Source organism: Micropterus dolomieu, linkage group LG14 (genome assembly GCF_021292245.1).
Source record: "Micropterus dolomieu isolate WLL.071019.BEF.003 ecotype Adirondacks linkage group LG14, ASM2129224v1, whole genome shotgun sequence".
Classification (NCBI taxonomy): Eukaryota; Metazoa; Chordata; class Actinopteri; order Centrarchiformes; family Centrarchidae; genus Micropterus; species Micropterus dolomieu.
The window spans coordinates 21,868,914-21,888,397 of record NC_060163.1 but is presented as its reverse complement, the minus strand read 5'-3'; the positions used below and the strand labels follow the sequence as shown (position 1 = coordinate 21,888,397).

Below are 19,484 nucleotides of genomic sequence, written 5' to 3'. Positions count from 1 at the left end.
AGCACTGAATCTGTAGAGCTCCAAAGGCCCCCAGTGAGTCTTTTCAGTATTCTTGGGCATACAGTTACAGTGCGGGAAGTGTTGAGGGCAGCGTGTAATTGTATTGTGTGTCATTGTAACTAAACAGTTGTTGATTTAACTTTACATGTTAAGCTAACTGAATTGAATTTAAAATGTTTTTACATTTTACCTGTTAATGATGAGACTCCACCTCTTCTTGTCAGTTGAGTAAGGAGTAGGAGTCGCCCAGCAGTTGTTAATTACAACTTTGAATCTGAGAAGTTCAGAAAAAGATTAGAAATCCTCTATAATGGAATATACTTTTATTACTTTTATTTGTTGACATACCTGTTACTTAGTCCTTTTGCCTCGATGCCAATGAAGACTTCAGAGCCGATCTCAGAAGTGTCAATCACATAGGGAGCATCCTTGGCATACAGGAACTTTGAATTCTACAAAATATTTGTATTTCTTCATCTGACGGTGGCATTCTTTTATTTACATCTAATGACCGTAACAAGTTGTACCCATACCATAACTTTTATTTATACAGACAGCTATTCTGCACAGGATTTATTAAATAACACATTTAAAAACAGGATGATCGCATTAAACATGTTTCAAAAGGCTTCCACTGGAGAAACTGAATCTGGGAGCGGCTACTCACCGTGAACACATTCATAGACAACTGTGATCTAAAAGTGCCTAAACTCCCGTTGTTGACATAAACTGTAGCCACTCTGGAAAAAGCAGAGGGTTTAGTAAAAACACTGCAAGTCATTGGGTTAGAATGCACATATCTTCCAAACAGTATCTGCCGTCGCCTCGTGTCCTAGATCGGTGCTTACCTTTGGCTGAAGACGGCGTTATTTACTAGGTAGGCTGCTCGGTACATGCAGCTGAAGGTGTAGTTAACAGGCTGGTTTCTGACTGTGAGAGAAGTGTCATTGGACACGATGGAGTTATAGAAGATGTACTTGGGGTCTTTGCCAGGCATGTACTGTGGAGAACAATGGAGATCAACCGCAGAAGAGGTGAATAAGATAAACCTTTTCCTTCAATAATACTTTAATTAAGTTGCATTTAAATAATTGTATGTGTTAAAGGGTCCGTAACCTCAACTTACAACTGGCGCTATTAGCATTTAAACCCACAGAGTTAGTTTTGGTTTTATGTTCCCAGGTTTTCAGATATCTTCACTTTGATCAGTTTTCATTGGAACTACTTTTACCAAAGAAACAGTCCCCATGAAAGCTGTTGACAGTTAGAGTTATCAGGTCATCATGCGATGGTTTACTAATTAGATCCAGAGCTATTAATTGCTTTGTTTAGTTACTTCAGTCTGTGTCTCTCACGTATTACCATTACATTTGTATCTCAGCATCCATTTTACCAAAAAAAAAGAAAATACCTGGACATCTTTTAAATACCCAGAAGGTGGTTTAGCAAAATGTACCGCTGTTCTAAAGGTATTTCCAGAAACCTCAAGTCATCTGGATAAAAAAAGTTTCTTTTTGATGCATGATATATGGTAGCCGGAAAAGTCTTGTGTTCAGTGTAAGCCAAAGTCACAAAAAGTCACATTAGTCTGTATTGATGTAACTACTGATGTATTATAGTAAATTTTCATAAAAACAAACGTGATGTGTCATACAAAGCACTCATCTGGAAACAAAATATACTGTAGATGCAACTTAGCGTTTCATGCAGCAGATGATTCTGAAAATTTTTGGAAAAATGCTTAGCTCAAATGTAAAGTTTGTCAATGTTCTTTGGAGGTCGGATGTTATTTTGCATTTTTGTTTACTTTTTCTTGTATTTTTGTTGTTGGCGCACAGACGTATTTTATTAATTTTCATCTTTCTGGAAAGAGATGGTGAATTTTTAAAATGTCAACTTTTAAAGCACCACAAACTAAACTGGGGTGGTTAGATATGTCAAAACTTAGGGAAAATAAAACGAACACAGCACTTTAATACCTGCTTGTTGTCTCACCTCAGACTGCGTGCCGCAGTACGAGTGGTTTCTGGGTGTTAGGTCTGAGATGATGAAGCGGTAGTAGCCCGGGCTGTGTATTCCAGAGTAACAGACTCCACCCAGGGAGAGCTGCTCAATCTCCCAGCCGTAAGGACACTCAGGGACGTTTGCAATGATGGCGTTGGGGAAACATGACACCATAACGTAGTCTGAAATAAGATCAGACACAATCAGAGAGACAAACTTTAGAGATGATGAAGTGGCTTCTGTCAAAACACTTTTACATGTTGCCTGAAACTCACTTATTAAATGTAATATTTACTTAATAATGTGATTCTGTTTCTCCATGTTGCAATTTTAATTTAATTTTACGTCTACTCTTTATATAGACATTTACTACATGTCATTCCATTTGTGTTTTTTTCCAGTTTTGGGGGGTAAATTTTTTCTTATCTGAATTGAGGGTCTAAGGATAGATGGTGTCGTATGTTGTAAGGATTACATCTTTCATTAGTCAAACTCCTAATGAACCATGAACCTGACAAATGATTGCCTATAATACCTGGGATCTGCAGGACGACCATTGTTTTGTGCAGCGAATGTGACACAAGCATATAAGTACCGGCTAATCTCTGCATCATAGTGATGTTACCTGCTTTTTGGGGAGAGCATGTCCATGCAACGGGCAAAAGCATTAATAATGCACCGACAGAAGCCATAATGTGATGCTGCAGAGAGATTTAAGAAGTCCGCCTTAGCAATGAAAGTATATTTAAGGATAACATATAATGATGAAATCTGTCACAAAAAATACTCACCTGTAGGGAAAAACACCTTTGAATAGTATGACATCAAAGTATCCTCATGGCTCTTCAACAGGTTAGCAGCACCAGTTGCTCTACAACTGATATGCTGACAACTTAAGGAGGTATTTTATACTGTCACAGGTAAGGGTAATCAACTTTCCTCCCATTCTCCCATCTCCACTTTTCCCCCTGGCAGGATTGGTTTAAGAGCTCTATTGTGGGGCTGCTCACAAAAGCTCTCTGTGCTGCTCGAACATTGACTTTTAAATCACCAGCGTCTCACAGGATTAGTGCTCAGGGTGCTTAAGTCACCTCTTCTAGAGATGAGCAGACAGGGAATTTGTCAATTTTATACACTGAATATTGAACATAGATGACTTGGAGCAAAAGACGAGAAATGGGGGAAACAGCTAGCCTGCCTCTGTCCAAAGGTAACAAAATCCACCTACCAGCCCCTCTAAAGCTCACTGATTAACATGTTATATATTGTTTGATTAATTTGTATCAAAACCAAAGTGTTTTCACAATTTTACAGGAGGTTATTTGCTGGACAAATTCTTGGCTTGGAGTACAAACTTGTCCAGCACATAACCAAACATGAAACAACAAATTGTCCACATTTGTGTGATTTTTTAACATTTAGTGTGGGGCTAGCTGTTTCCCCGTTTTCAGTCATTAGGCTATGCTAAGCTAATCGGCTACTGACTATAGACTTATATTTAATGGACAAACATCAGAGTGGAGTCAAAGTGGCATCAAAGTGAGTGAGCTAATTTCCATAAATGGTAAACTATTCAAATTATTGATAAATCACTTAATATCTCTTGCAAACATCAGGTAGACTGACAGCCCTGTTCCTTCTCTTTGTTCTACTGGCCAAAATTTTCAGTAACATAATACCATTTAAGAAGCTAAATAGTGCAAACAGACATGTATGGATAACTTAAAATGTGATGGTAGCCCAGATAAGAGCCAACATACACTAGTAACTAGTGTTCTTAAGTGGAGATGATAGGACTGTGTTTAGCAGCATTCAGTAATATAAGGTTTCTCACAGTCTTGTGCTATTAGATATCGCTTTTGTCTCGTCTACCTGTCGTGAAACGTGTTCTCATTGACAGGTTTACATCCTTTGCATTAGTTTATATCATGCCATCCAAAGCCTCAGTAGCTTTAGTGTTGATGTAATGAGTGTAAATTATTTATGTCTGTTTGTGATATTTTTTCTGTTATAAATCAAATTTCTTAAGAAATTAAAATAGCTAGAAAACTAAAGATGCTCGAGGGAAAGGCACAGCATCAACAATGCGCCAATAAAGTTTGAAATCTTTCTTATTTTTATCATGCAGTTCTCACAAATTCATCCTTGCAAAGACTTAATGATGAGAGCTGTAAAACGATAGCAAAGAGGTTAGACACTATGTCCTTCACAGAACAATTCAAGTCACCCAGCAATTGAAGGGGCAAACTGCAGACAATTAGCATCTGAATGGAGCAACAGGGGAATTTCTAAGGAGTAGGCCAAGGAAGATACCAATCTAAGAACGGACCAGGGGACAGCTAACGTTACAGCATCTGGTGAAGCTAACAATTGGGAGCCGCAGGATTTCACCATATTATGCAACCGCAGCCTGCGATCCAAGAAACATGCTCAATGTGCTGAGAGGGAGACAGAGTCTGTGTCTGTATGGTCCACTGTCAGCTATAAAGTGATACTGCACCCAAAATCTGCCTTTTGAGTATGAAACATTAACTGCATCTAAACCTGAAAGGTGTCTGTAAAAGGTTTACTGTTACTGTTACTGAAAGTCATCGGAGTAACGTGTGGGTTAAGGTTACACTCTACCCAACATTCACCATTTGATTTTAAAATGCTCAGCAACTGTAGACAGAGGGAAATGATCTGTTTTAACTGCTTTACAGTACATGTGAATTTACTGTGTGTTTAATCATTATAAACATCCCCTGTATGTTCACCACAAGAGAGCAGCAAAACCTTTTCGTCTACACACTGTCTTGCTTATGAGTAATTATTCTTGATAAGGAATTATTACTGGCAGCTGGTAAATGAAGTGATAGTCATAAATTGTTGCTTTTGGAAAATATTTATTTTTATTCTTTAAATTGAAGGGGAATAGAAATTACGCATATAATCAAAGATCACTAAATGCATGAGGAAGATACTGTATGAGACATAATGGCATTGTTGAGCCCAACTACATACAGTAGTGCTTTTATCAATAAAATACAAAATGAAATAATATTTTTAAAAACATCCTTGCTGTAAACTCTAATAAGAACATCTAGTTAAACAACATATTTGGCAACATAAGTTTTTATATACAATCATATACAACATATTTACATAATAAATAGCTTTAATGTTGAGGCTGACATCAAGGTTTGGGCACTTGGCAGGTCCAACTTGTTCGCTCTGGCCGGTAAATAAAATCTCTCCTGAAAGACAAACAAATTGAGGTTAGGCCATGTGAATCACGCCATTCATTATCAAATGTTTCTGGGAATTATTACAAGTTGCACGCCTCGTCAAATAAAACTGCGACTTTGGAATGTCACTGCCAATTAAACTTCACAAATAGACATCAAAATGTTTTTCCACTGATTTAATAGCTATTTTTTGGCTTTCTGAGTTGTCCCTTGAGCTGTTTTACCAACATCCATAATTTGTTAGAATTTTTTCCAGCTGTGAGAAGCTCCTCCATTTACGTTGTGCATTTCATTGTGGGACAAGAGTGTACCAAAGAAACCCAAATTCTCAATGGTTGGTTAAAGAATGCATGGTGAGGGCTGTTTTAAGTATACTTTTTATGCTTTGTCCAAGACCTGTTTTGCTTGATATTGTACATACTAAGTGTGGTGAATTCCCTGACAAATTTTCAACTAATCATATACTGTACAACAGTGACCCTGGGGCTTTTGGGTTGTTTGCTGTACTTACTCTCTCTGGTGGGATGCACTGCTTTCACGACACAGTAGTCCCTCATCACAGGGACAGATCTGGTTTATGCTAAATGCCAGGCCTCCATCAGGAACATAGCAGCTCTCACCACGGATCAGACGTCTCTTGCACACCTGTTCACCATGGTGTCGTGCGCAGCACATGGATGCCCCGCAATCCCTGTCAACTTTACATCTGGCACCTGGATGAAGGAAAGGGCAATTATTTCAAGTCCAGCCATAATGAATCTGAAACTGACAAAGCCACTATTTTATATTTTAAATAAATACAGTTTGCTGCTGCACTCTTACCCTCTTGTCCGTTGGGGATGCTGCGATGGCACTTCCCAAACATGCAACTTAGTCCGCGGACACACTGGGCGTCCCTCCGACAGTAGTGGCCCTCCCCTCGTAGAGGAACACAAAGACCAAAGTGTCGATCACAGGAGAAACCCCGCCCACAGGCCCTGTCATGATCGCACACAGCCTGGTAAAAGGAGGGGAAGTGTTAAAACTTTTGGAAAAAGACTTTTGCTAAAATTTAAGTCCTGCATGTTCCTATAAATCTTGGACTTTGAGTTATGTAAAGACTAAATTGTCATGTGCAAAAGCATTACCAGCCCCTTTTTCATGTAAGTAGGGACAATTAAAACTGATAACAATTTCTCTAACCACATTTTCGGGCTTAAGAAGAAATACTTCACTGTACTAACACAGAACTGTCTTTTTGCTCTAATGATTTCTCAGAGGATTAAATAAAGTTTTGAATTAATTCACGAGAAGCATTATCTTAATGCACAGTATCCAGAAGTAGCTTACCGTGGTTGCTTTGGCTACAGGATCGCTGTCTCTAAGTGCCTTAGCTCCTTCTTTGGGAGGGCTGTGAGGCATGTTGAGCATCCAGGCCCATATATGAGCTTTGGCCCAGGAGAAGCAGAGACACAGGCAGAGTACCCTCAGATTTCCCAACATGTCCACCAACAACGAAAAATGTAATTAAATTGAGAAAAATAAGAGCAAGGCAGACTGAAACAATTAACTAAAGTCAGGGTGACTCCACACTAAATAAAAATCCAAAGCTTAAATGTCCGAGTAAATGTGTAGAAAACCAGGACTGCAGCGATCCATGCAGTGACAGTGGCTGCCTCTTCAGCCAGTATGACTTTTATAGGTCACCAGGACTTGACACCCCCCCAACCAGGCTGTTTGTCCAAGCAACAGGATAGGAGGAGACAATTAGTTGTTAATGGATTAACTAAATTGCCTGGGTAACCCCCTGCAGGCAGAAAATAGTGGCAAAATGACCAGTCGTTGAGCAGCAGACAAACAAATGAGGAGGACAAAGGCAGACAAATGCATGACATGTTTCACTACTCAGTGAGTGACAGGTAAAGCCACTGTGGGTCCTGGCCCCCAAACACTCTGCAAACACTCCTGGCCCCGACCTCGACTGCCCTGTTGCCCCCTACCCTATCCCACTTCAGACCCCACGCTGAGAGCAATTTGCAGAAGTGCACCCTGCAGACGACCCCATGATCTCATTAAATGTAATTACCATCAGTCATTAGTTCTCAGGGGGAGAAGGGGAGTGAGTGGAGCGGAGACAAGTTGCTCTAGGGACACAAACAGATTCATTTCTGCACAATTATTTCAACAATTTCTAGTTTCTTTTTTACTTCCCAAAAAGGAATCAGACCACACAACATACCAAAAACAATCCAGTATGGTAAAATAAAAGAGTAATAATATCATTTTCTGATGATTATTTGAAGTTATAGATTGGTGATATGTTTTCAGTATAGCGTGAAAATAAGCCAAAGAAACAGAAAAAAAGAACATACCGCTCTGGCGAAATGCTCCAGACATGTTATCATGGAGTAAAAATGAAAGTTGTCTCTTAACTTGCAAGGTTGACAGTAACAACATGTTTCATTCATGAGGGGTTTCTTTTAAAATGAGTCAATATCGTTCAGCTTTTCCTGACAAGTAGCGGCAATTTATCATTCAACCTTCACAGCTGTGCTTTTACCTGTAATGTAAGGTACCGGTACGAAGATTGAAAAAAAATGAGGTCTGTCTGGCCAGAGTAATTAATCCATGAGTTTGAAGGCTTCTCACTCACCAAATCGCAGCACAGATATAACTATGAGGGATAGGATTTTATACTATTTTAGTCTGGAGATTTATCACAGCGTTCAACCCTCTGCATTAGCACCCCATATGTGTGGTCAAATTGAAATGAATGAGGGAGTTGCATTTTTTCCCACATTACATGGCTGCTGAAATCATTTGTTGGCTAAGGACATTAGTTTCTCACAAAAATGATCCAGCTTTTGTCAAAATGGCTCATTGTCATCAACCATTTCCAAAACATCTCTCCTCTGACAGAATGGCTTTGCCTGAACAAAATCTTCTGGCAACTCCAAACAGGTTAGGACACCTCTGGAGTTCTCCTAAATATCAGCTGAGAGTTATAAAATGCTTTTAGTCCTAAAGGACCAAATATGCATGAGAAGTTTTGACCAGTTAGGGCTGATTTTTTAACTCTGAGACCCTTGATGAATCCGGGCACTAAATGGAGAACCTGAAAATCCTCTTTATGCCACAACAGTTGGACTCACAGCCATGTTTATGTTTCATAGTGGCTGCACCATTGGTCATTTTTATTTTATTATATTGACCATGAGTATTGCCAAGCACTGATCCTATCTGAAAATATAAGAATTCTCTTTGGTTATATTCCTCAGAAATCTGTTCAAACCAGTTTAGGCCAGACATTCTCCATAAGAACCCAAGTATTGACTGACATGAGGAACAATCTTAGTAATAACTGAATATCATTTATAGAAATGTCTTCTCTTTTCCCCAATAACAGCAACATTCACAAACAGATCACACATTATACTTTCTCTCCACTGGACTGGTAAGCAGCTGCTTAGAACTGAAATGTTTACTCTGAACATGTACAGCACTTCATAAGATGGCTATTTCAGGGTCAAGTTCACATAACAAAGTAATATATCAGGACTGTGCGTTTGCAAGCGATGATTGATTGGCCATGATGTTGCATTGTAATGCTGCAAAAGGGTATAACGTTTTACTATTTATTATAGTTTGTATTATAGTTTGTGGTTTGCACACCTTGTGTCAGTGTTCTTATATGCTGTCTTACTTTGGTAAGCACTTTGAAAAACTGTTTAGAAAAGTGCTATATAAACTAATTAATATTTGCTTGCTTTAAATTTTCATGAAAACTTATTAATAAACTAAAGCAAGCAGCTATAAAAAAAAAAAATTACACATGTAAGCCTTTATGAATTTACTGATACGACTCAAAATCCTGAGTGAACTGCATACTAACAGCATCTAATGCCTAGTGTATGTTGTCTCCTATGGCCTCTCCAAGGCTCCGCAAGCTCTACACTATCACTTCGTCTCATTCAGGTGGAATCACAAGCCTCCAGGCTACCATCCGGGACCTTGGTCTTTATCAAGTCATGGTGATCACACTGGAGATGTGATGAGTCTTATGATCCAACTAAGACTGTACAATGTAGAAGTAATATAATGTCAGTAATCATAACTTCTGTGTTAACCTGTATGAATAGCTTTACCCAACATTAGAATTCATTGTTTTATTAGCATTCAGTATTTTCACTCAGACATACAGTCGATGCATGGATAATTGTAAGTACTTTACATTGTCTTAGTGGCAGACAGCACAGATTGGTTACGTAGATATCTCAGCTCCGGGTAGTTGAGTCCTTATCAAAACAGGCTAACACAGACTAATGACGTAATTGGCGGTCAATTAGTAGGAACAATAGCAGCAACTGGATCAATTAGCAATGTTAAAATAAGTATTGTATCATGATTATGCAACCATCTAAGCAGTTTAGTTATTCTGATTCATGTGTATTGAGCACTGGAAAATGGATGTGCACAGGAAATTGTCAAGGAGAGAGTGAAAGATTCTTCAGTCACAGTGAAAATATTTGGCAAACTAGTAGATGTTTTGTAACCTATAAGCTGCTCCCTTCCTGATGATGCGTTTAGGATTTGTTTTCTCAGCACTGTGTTTTGCAGCATAAGAATTACAACACAAACTAAAACTCCCACTCTCTTTAATTATCATCCTCATCCTAACACGTATTCTTGTTCAACGTCTGTACTTACAGCAAGATATCCCCCCTTTTATTTACCCAATGCCAAATGCAGATAACTGTCTCCAAACACTCCATAACATGCTCCCCCAGTGTTAATGACTCTGCTAAATACGTTCGTAATGAATGTGCTCACTGTCACAATCAACATTGCTGTAGGTCTTGCAATTAGGGACTAACAAATACAATGGGCAGGGTGATGTTTGTCCATTGTAATGGACCTTGACCCCCCACAGGGAGTTCTGAATGGTGGAGGGTCTGCCTTCCCACCACCCAAAAAAACATGTTCAGTGCGGGAATGGATGGACGATTGGCAATAAATCCCACAAAGTCAGTGTGCATTCAGGGCACTGGAGAACAATGAGGTAAATGTAGGTTATTCAGGATTCAATATGTCGCTTCAGAATTGTTTTGCTAAAAAACACAGTCCAGGGGTTTATTTTTCTAAGACAGACTATAACAAGTTCTCAAGCTGAATGAATGAATATTATAGACATGGGAGGACAAAGGGATTATAAGCAAGTATCTCTGCGTAATAGAACTATTTTACCTATTATTTTTTTAATCTATATGGAGGTATCGATAAGATCACTTTAAAATATCACACTTGCTAGCTGCCTAGCCTACTATGTATCTATTGTTATCTTGATATGTGCATGTAGCCAACCAAACCTCTTTATACACTTTGATTTACTGTTCATATATTTTATATTATGCTTTTTATGTTTTTAATCTGTTTTAAATGTACATAACTTCTACATTTACTGTAAAGTGTCTTTACAGCATATTATTATTATTATCATCATTATTATATAAAGGGTGTAGCATATGAATTACCCTCTCTACTAATAGCTCAGGCACCCAATACAATATTATTATTCCTAAAGCATCTATGAACATAATCTTTACGTAAAGAATTATTGTGGCAAAAACACAGGAACGAACTAGGGTAAACCTAAATATAGAGGGAGATCTGTGCATCACGTGGAAACAATTGCTCTCTCCCTTTACTTCTCAGAAATTGTTTTCTAAATAAATAACAACTGATAGCCTACTAAAAAATTCACTATCAGGCACAGCTATAAAACAAATGGCAACCACTAATGCAAATATTGAGATAATAAATAGGCTTATTTCTATCAAAAGAAAAGCATGCTCTGCACAAAGAGAGGATTCTGTTAATATATCAGAAACAATCTTGTCATCATCTGAAACTGGATGTGTAGCCTTTATATGCCATTAAGTACAGTTTTAAAAAGGAACATAAAAAGTTATTGGTCCTGAAATACACTTTTTTACTCATTTGTTACCCACAAATTGCCACAAACACAATTGTTGATGCTTTTTAGCAGCTCTGTGTTCTGTAATGTTTATTGTAAAGAAAACCAAATTATGAAATGGATTAAAGTTGAAGTCCTTATTGATCCCTGGAAGTCATGGGGAAGAATGTAAATGTAAGATGGTAGTCTTTATCATGCTAACATGCTCACAATGATAATGCTATTGTTTCCATAGTCACCATCTTAGATTAGCATGTTGGCATGCTAAAATGTACTAATTAGCATTAAACACAAAGTGCAGCTGAGTCTGATGGGGATGGCATTAGTTATGCCAATATTTAGTCATCAAATTTTTATCCGATAATGGTCAGGGAATCATCAAAATTGTTACAATTCGTACTCAGGAGAACATGAATGCCTCTACCAAATTTCATGGCAATTCCTCCATTAATGGTCAAAACATTTCACTCAGGACCAAAGCAGTGGCCTGACTGACCGACCAACCCACGGACAAAGAACACGACAGAACCATGTTAATCCATTTTTAAACATAAGCACTATATAGAAGCTACAATGGATGATGTATTTTATAAATTTAAAGTTATAACAAATCAAAAGTAAAGACACTTTGATTTAAAACACTGCAACTGGGAACTAAACTGCTCAGTGTCTGTGTTTTGCTGGTGTCACCAACACAATGCCTGGTGTCTGGCTGCAGTCCTGAAAGGGCCGGGTATGCTTGATCAGAACCTGTTGTTACAATAGGCTGTCTGACCATGTGGGAAATCAAAGTGTTTAAACCCGATCCGAACGGCTTCACTCGAAGGCAAAGTGAGGCCCACAGTCATAGAAAGCGGGGGACGCAAAAGTGTTGCACTTATTTGTTCATACAAAAAGTGATGGAAATAGTTGTGTCAAGAATAAAAAAAAGTTCAAACCCCGGCTCCCTTCTCACATTCGTACAGCTGCCCAATCACACCATGAAGCGGGTGAGAATGATGGATTGTCAGTTTCGGGAAATTCGGGACACCGGAATCTGAAGTCAGCAAGGTGTTGGGGATGGGGTGAGTTTTTCTATTTGAATCACTGTATGTAAGAGCATTACAATCATCCAACACATGTTCTGACATTTACTTCCAGCCTTAACTCTAAATTGGAGTTACTATTTAAACGAGGTGCTAGAATTGCCTCTGAGCCATTTCTCAGCATTAGCGGGCAGACATTCTACACCTTCCACAGACAGGCCTGAGCTTTTATATCACTCCTCATGAAATCAAGTGAGGGGTGAAATGAAGCCAGCAAATGTTAACACAAAGTGCACGTTTAATATTATACTATATAAGACCATGCTTATATTTTACTTCCAAGTAATGTAAAGCTGATCGATAAACGGATTATAGTATAGATATACACATATGTGTGAAAAAGGCTTGTAGGCTCAATTTCCCCCGTTTTAGCATGCAAGAGCAATAGAGATGCACCGATTGATCAGCCTTGAGTGGCCCATTTTAGCACTTTGAAGAAAAACAGAGAGAAATGTTTTGTGGTATTATGTTAGAAGAGACGGACATGGTGGATATTTTACAAGCAAACAAGAATTTCATGTTATATATAATTACAATGATTATAAAACATCATAAACTGTCTATACACCAGTGCATTAATACATACTTAAAATGTCCTTAAATTTCTTTGTTTGTTTTATGAACCCTTTATAACCCTTTATAAATTGTTCATATGCTGCCTATAAATGCTGAACTCCAGATTGTCTATACTGGTGGAGCCACAAATTATAGACACATAACTACGAAGAAGTACCATTATACCTATTATCATTATACCTTCTAAACCCCTGGCTGGTTTTTGCCTGCAGTTCTATATATAGTCTAGTCTAAAGATTATGTTAATTATAATACTAGTCATATTATTAGTATTACATGTAATATCAAATAAATAATAAATACTAAGCGCAATAATGGTAAAAGCAGACAAAAAATAGACAGAGAATTGCATATACAAAATCTAAACATCAGAATTATCTGGAACTTTCCATTTACCAGGTCACATTTCTTTGTGCATTTCCAACATTACCATTGTATAAAGCAGGAAAAAATTATAGGATCATGGACTGCATCTTCAAACTTGGATAACAAAACTGGATAACTTGGTTACTTTTTCATTACAGTCAATGCAACTGTGAGCAGAGTTCCCATACCCCATCAGTCTGGAATGATGAAGTAATGTCTACTCTAGTAATTAACTGTGTATTGTCTTAAAAGTGAGGTATCTTTATTGTCGGTGAGACAGATGTTAACTCAGGTTAAGTTAATAACACCTATGTTCATTGTCAGGTTCGTTGTAAATTAGTCATTGCTGCTTTAGAAATCTAAAGATTTGCCAGAAGTTTTTTATTTTCTTAAAAAATATAGTAAAACTGTTTTTATACAGCATTTTAAAGGTGCAATACTTCATTCATTGGCCCCCTGTTGGATTCATCTTCCAAACAACATGGGGCAGCATATCACCAGAGTAACTGCTAACTCCTGCTAATTGTTAGCTAGTTAGCTTATTTAGCAGCTAGCAGTCCTATTGCTCATTGACGCTGCCTGGACTGGGTACTCGGAGAACCGGTTGGGGTTTACATCGCCAGCAGAGGAGCTGTGGCCTGATGCAGGAAATTGTGGCGGGGAGCAGTTTGACGTCAGGGAACCCAGTACCGAGGAGATTTACAGAGGACAAAGACACGGCGGGTTCAGTTAAGGTGTGATGCTGGAGAAGAGCAAGAGGGAGGTCGGGCAACAGTCAGCGCCCACTTCCGGAGGCCTGAGCAGGGGTTACAGTGGGGTCCTGGCAGGAAAACCTCCTCAGTGGGCAGACTGGACACTACAGAGAATCACTATCGCATCTTGAGGTATAAAGCAGTATTATGAGACAGGAGGGGCCAAGGCTAGCTGGTTAGCATGCTAAGTTAAATACCGTAAAACTCTGATTATTAGCCCAAGCTTTTATTTGCTAAAATCACTGAATTGACCGAGCCTATATTTGGGACAGACGTCCTTATGGGACAGGCCTTTAATTTCTTTTGCAAAAAACTGAAATAGGTTACTATGAAACAGTTTATTTATTTCAAACAGTATACTATTGTTAAAAATTTTAAATTATCAAATAATATCAAATACTCATCATTCATTTGATCTAGCTCCCACAGACGGCTTATGTGCTTTTATTTTGTAGGCAGCAACGAAACAACAACATGGTGCATGATGAGAAAAGTGTGGCAAAAGATAGCAGACAGAGAGAAATTGACTTCACATGACAGTATTCACAACTTACATTTTTATGTAAAGCTGTTTTGATTCTTTGGATCGGATCTTACAGACTAAAGCAATGTAATTTTGAAGGAACGGACACATTTGAACTTAACGAGTGCTTCAAAGGTAACAGGAGTCGGGACTTCTTGTTGTCTTGGTCTCTTGTAGTCTACCATGCCGGTTACATCGGTAAATCTATAATAATTAGACTTTGGGGCTTGTTGTTTCCGTTAAATGAACTGAACAATTGAACTGTGGAGAATCTAACCGATCTAACGATGTTTAGCATGTCCATATTGACATATTGATCATAAGTTTAGACGTTAACATTTGTATTAATGATCTAAGCAGCTTAGAAGCAGCTAAAGTTAGTTATTTTTAAACCTAAATTCTTACATATAGTTCCATCAAGTCAAATAACAGAATTGATTAACTTTGGACTGAAAGAGTACACCGGGTGCCCAGCGCTACCATTCACCAGAAAACTACAACATGTAAGGGCTTGTCAGTTTCCAGTAATAAGTCGAGAGGGGTCCACTGCAGACGTCCACTGTCAGGCCACTTCCACTGTCAGGCCGGTCAGTTTTTTACGTCCCCACAGGATGTAACGTGATGCATTCTCGGTTGTTCTACATAAGTAATGTTAGGCTTCGCCAACGGTGGCTAGCGATAGCTCCTGAAGTAGCAGGATTAGCTTTTTTTCCCTTTGAATAACGTAAGCTAACGTTACTCATGGACTGTATGAAACTACTTTGTGTTCGTGTTTTGGAAAGCATTTTGCAAGGGCATAGGTTTGCATTTGTCTTAACAAGTCGACGACGCTCAGGTTAGATATTTGTCCAAAAGAAGATTATAAAATAAAGATCTATATTGTTTAGACCGTTCGGTGTAGCTTTTCACACTAAACGTTAAACAGTGTGCAAAGGCTTTGCTGGCTGTATGAATTGATCTTAGTTTAATTGAAGTTTATGTACTACGACATTGTTTCCCAACCCTTTCCTAAAGAAAGTTACCCCCTCTCCTGCATGATTCAATCTCTTCCTGCTTCATCGCAGCTGATTCAAGCAGCTTCAGGATTCATAACGAGTTGATAGTTTGAATCAGCTGCTTTGTAGCAGTGAGATATTTAACACACACGGTTATTTAAACAGTTATCCACATAAAGATACTACTCCTCACCACAGCCACTGTTGGCATATCCTAATTTGTGTGATTTAGATGTACAAATATTGATAATTGTAGATATTTTGATGGAACATGCCAAGACCCATGCTTTCAGACTTTTTTTTTTATGTTTCGGATAATGCAAATCAATCACTGCTGCCAACTACTTTTCTAACTGTGTAATCTGTGTGTGTACAGTGAATAAAGTAAAAGTATTATTACAGTATTGTCTCCATTCATTTTTAAAAAGTGGATATTTACAAAATTATCGATACAGGTATACATGTTGTATTGCATGTGTGTTCATTTTTACAGTTTGATAGTCCACACACTCCAGCAGGGTTCTAGTTACGGTCCATAAGGAGGGTCTGGGCTCTTATTGAAGCAGTAAAATCATGCATCTGTGGGGGTCAGTAATTCATTTACCAACAACCATTATTTTTAATCACAAATGTACATTATATTAATAAGATAGACACACTAAAATAAACACGTTTTCCAAACTAACTATGCTGCGCACCGCATGAATGTCATTACGACATGATTAATAATTAATATGATACGATAAAGGGTGGATTTGCGGTCTCTCCTTGAGCAGTAGTCTTTGTTGGTTTATTTCAGGCTTTTAAAACCTAAAACTTTGTTACAGTATCACACACATCTAGGGCAAGTAGTGGGCTGCTGTGTGTGAGAGAAAGTGTTGACCACGTGAAGCAATGAAGTCTCTGTCCAGGCTTCTATTATAAATTTATTAATCCCCGCCGGTAATGTCTGTTATACTACACACTCCCACAAAGCTCAAATTGTAGTCCAATTTCCACAGGTGTCCGTTTTTTTTTCTATTAAATTCAGCATTAAAATGCCATAGTATATTACTCTTCAAAGGTAAATTATGAATGAGAAGTGTGTGTGTGTTTCTTTTAAGATAACTGGAAGAGACTCTTAATCAGCAACGATTCTGTGAATGGATGTGGCTAGCTGTATGGACGGAATTAATGTCATATTGTGACAGAATAAATAAATAGTGCCTGTAAAAAAAGATACTGTTACTAGTTGAATGATTGAAGCAATATATAGTCGGCTTTGTTGCTATGTTGGCACGTTAAGTGCTAAGTAGAATAGGCTCAAATCAATATGCTATATATAAGGAATTAGCCTGGTAGTTTCCAGTTACAATGTTGACTAAATAATATAAATTAATGACAAAAACCCTCCCCCTATGTCTACATGAATGCGTTTCCTGTCAAATCGCACGCTTTTATTTTGTGGTTTTTGCGTGTATTTCCTTTCTTGACCGGCCTGTCAGCGGACGTGGCCTGACAGAGGAGGTCTGCAGCAGAAGTGGCCTGACAGAGGAGGTCTGCAGCAGAAGTGGCCTGACAGTGGAGGTCTGCAGCAGAAGTGGCCTGTCAGCGGACGTGGCCTGACAGTGGAGGTCTGCAGCAGAAGTGGCCTGTCAGCGGACGTGGCCTGACAGAGGAGGTCTGAAGCAGAAGTGGCCTGACAGAGGAGGTCTGAAGCAGAAGTGGCCTGACAGAGGAGGTCTGAAGCAGAAGTGGCCTGACAGAGGAGGTCTGCAGCAGAAGTGGCCTGACAGAGGAGGTCTGAAGCAGAAGTGGCCTGACAGAGGAGGTCTGCAGCAGAAGTGGCCTGACAGAGGAGGTCTGAAGCAGAAGTGGCCTGACAGAGGAGGTCTGCAGTTCGACCCTCTTGAATAAGCCAGCCTCGCTGACTCATAACCAACTTCACATCTGTCCTTTATTATTATTTAGACACAGTGGCAGTAATCCTTTGAAGACGTGTTTTGACAAGGACTTGCTAAAATTAATAAAAATAAAATTTGCTAATTGTTTTGCTGATTGACAAAATAAATGCACTTACCTTATTATTAAATAGAACCTCAAAGAAACTGCCTTGCTGGTTTGATATAAATAATGTTCTCCTTAAAGCTGTTTCCAATTGGAACAAGACAGAAGAGTGTGACTCCCTCTTTAATGGGAAACAGCCCTGTGTCTTCTTTGTGCCAGGTTTTTAAAAAAAGGGGGGGGGGGGGCAATGGGAGAATTTGGAGCAAGGGTCACTTCTGGCCAATAGTCACTAATCAGGCCATTCCCCGTTACAATGATTTTAAAATCACAATAAATGTTTTTGGCTGGAATATGGGGATTCTTTGTCTCTTTTTTTTCTCCCCATCTGCCTTTCTTTCCTTCTCATCATGATGCTGTGCAACTGGGGAACCCCCTCCGGTACTTGTAGCTGTACTGGATAGTTAAACTCCTAGAGAATTCTTGAAAAACTATGGTAATCAGTTTCATATTGCTTCTATTGTTCTTTTTAAAAACTGCCTGTTCTAGCTACAAATGGGTGACAAATTTAAGGACTTTAATTATTATTTAATTTTGAGTAGTAAAAAAACAGCCACTGTCTCTAAACTCTACTGGATTCTATCCTCATTTGGGGTTTTGAAGATAGTGGTGAAGAGCTCTGTTTAATACATGGCTCCAAAATCTCCAATAGGTTTTCAAAATTAGGGGATTCTAGTCTATTCTGAACAGTGGTGTACAAGATTAAAATGAACTAGTTCACGTTCATAGTAGGGCTGCACTGATTAGTTGACGTAATTGATGACGTCGACTATAAACATTTGTCATTGTCGACATGTCGTTACGGAGATGCTGTTTAAGGGAGAGATAGCAATCTTCTTATTAAGAGCATTTCAGGTTGTTCATTTCTAACTGCAATGCACTACGTGGAATGCTAGGAGCAGTATCGCTTCCATTGCCTGCCATGACTGCTTGACTGTAAGACTACTCACGAAGAAGAAATATTCTTACGAGAAGTGGAAAGCAACAGAGAAAGAGGCTAACAGCAGAATGTTTTTTTGTTTTTACAAGTTTTGCATGCTATTTCATCAACAGAAATCAACTGTGTAGAATTTGAATATTGGCAGTTTTACGAAAGTTGATGGCGAATCCAAAATGTGCTCAAATGTTTTCGAGGTTGAGAAGCTCCACAAAGTCCTCTGGTTCCAGTTACTCAGACCACTGCAGCAGCAACAACAGAGTAGCAACAACAGAGGAAAGGCCACAACTGTGAGATAGTTTCAATGTTCGTACCTCTATTATTCTGTCTTTACAATCTGAGTAATGGTTTAACATTTTAAAGTAAATCAAGAAACATCTGGCTTGTGATGTAGCCTACAGAACATTCTCCACTAAGTTATAGCCTAAAACGTATAAGCACTGTGGAAAAATAAACTACAGAAGTAGTATGAAAAGGGACTATTGCTTTATAATTCTAAATAGACATTACATTGTTAGTGTACAGTTGTGATACTTGCTTTTAATTTGCTTTTTATATAGTTCAGAAGCAAAAATCTTTGTTAAACAGTTAAAAGTTTTAAAGTTTCTATGAAGTCTTGTCTTCTTCCCTGGTTTCCCCCTGGCGTTGATACTGGTCTTCATTCTGAATAGTAAACCTTGTTCACTTAATGGTAACATTAGCTAGTTAGGCTGTGTGTTGGAGATCAGTAATTCACTTGAAAGATATTTAATTAATAATCGTGACTAGTCCACTAATCGAATAAATAATTAACAGGCTAGTCGACTAGTTCATAGTGCACCATTTCCGCAGTCCCAAAAAAGGAACTAGTTCACATTCATTTCTTCCATTTTTTTCCTTTACAAAATCCTGTGAGTTTGACTTGTGTTGAGAAACTTTGCAGCTGTTGGTCTATGGTTTTATCTTTTGTGCATAAATGCACTCTTTTAGTGTCTTATGGCCATTTGTTTACAGCCCATTAATTTATGCAAAATGAGAATGGAA

General features: G+C 38.4%; 2 protein-coding genes across 8 annotated transcripts in view; both read right to left on the bottom strand.

The window, feature by feature from the left end:
* tectb (tectorin beta) overlaps nt 1-19,484 on the bottom strand; it is a 44,822-nt gene that overhangs the window by 3,833 nt on the left and 21,505 nt on the right. For 4 of the 7 annotated variants that reach the window (XM_046068283.1, XM_046068284.1, XM_046068286.1 and 1 more), the window contains exons 3-7: nt 1,996-2,186; nt 849-1,000; nt 668-740; nt 349-452; nt 191-274 (exon numbers count right to left, since the gene is read on the bottom strand). In XM_046068283.1, coding sequence (XP_045924239.1) covers nt 191-274; nt 349-452; nt 668-740; nt 849-1,000; nt 1,996-2,178 — 596 coding nt within the window. In that variant the 5' untranslated portion in view covers nt 2,179-2,186. Of the gene's footprint in view, nt 1-190; nt 275-348; nt 453-667; nt 741-848; nt 1,001-1,995; nt 2,187-2,629; nt 2,922-19,484 lie in introns of those variants that run through there. The other 3 variants (XM_046068287.1, XM_046068280.1, XM_046068282.1) reach the window with 3 other exon arrangements.
* Nucleotides 5,739-8,943, bottom strand: LOC123982632 (dickkopf-related protein 3-like). The gene is made up of 3 exons (XM_046068292.1): nt 6,561-8,943; nt 6,054-6,228; nt 5,739-5,944 (listed from the first exon to the last, which is right to left on the bottom strand). Exons 1-3 carry the CDS (start codon nt 6,711-6,713, stop codon nt 5,739-5,741), a joined length of 534 nt encoding a protein of 177 aa, XP_045924248.1. The 5' UTR covers nt 6,714-8,943.

What these genes read in the sequence shown, in the direction of transcription:
- LOC123982632 (XM_046068292.1), bottom strand. Translation starts at nt 6,713, where the DNA reads ATGTTGGGAAATCTGAGGGTACTCTGCCTGTGTCTCTGCTTCTCCTGG. An exon ending in CTGTAGCCAAAGCAACCACG is followed by an intron (nt 6,229 to 6,560) that starts GTAAGCTACTTC and finishes TCCTTTTACCAG; the next exon opens with GCTGTGTGCGATCATGACAG. An exon ending in CATCCCCAACGGACAAGAGG is followed by an intron (nt 5,945 to 6,053) that starts GTAAGAGTGCAG and finishes TCCTTCATCCAG; the next exon opens with GTGCCAGATGTAAAGTTGAC.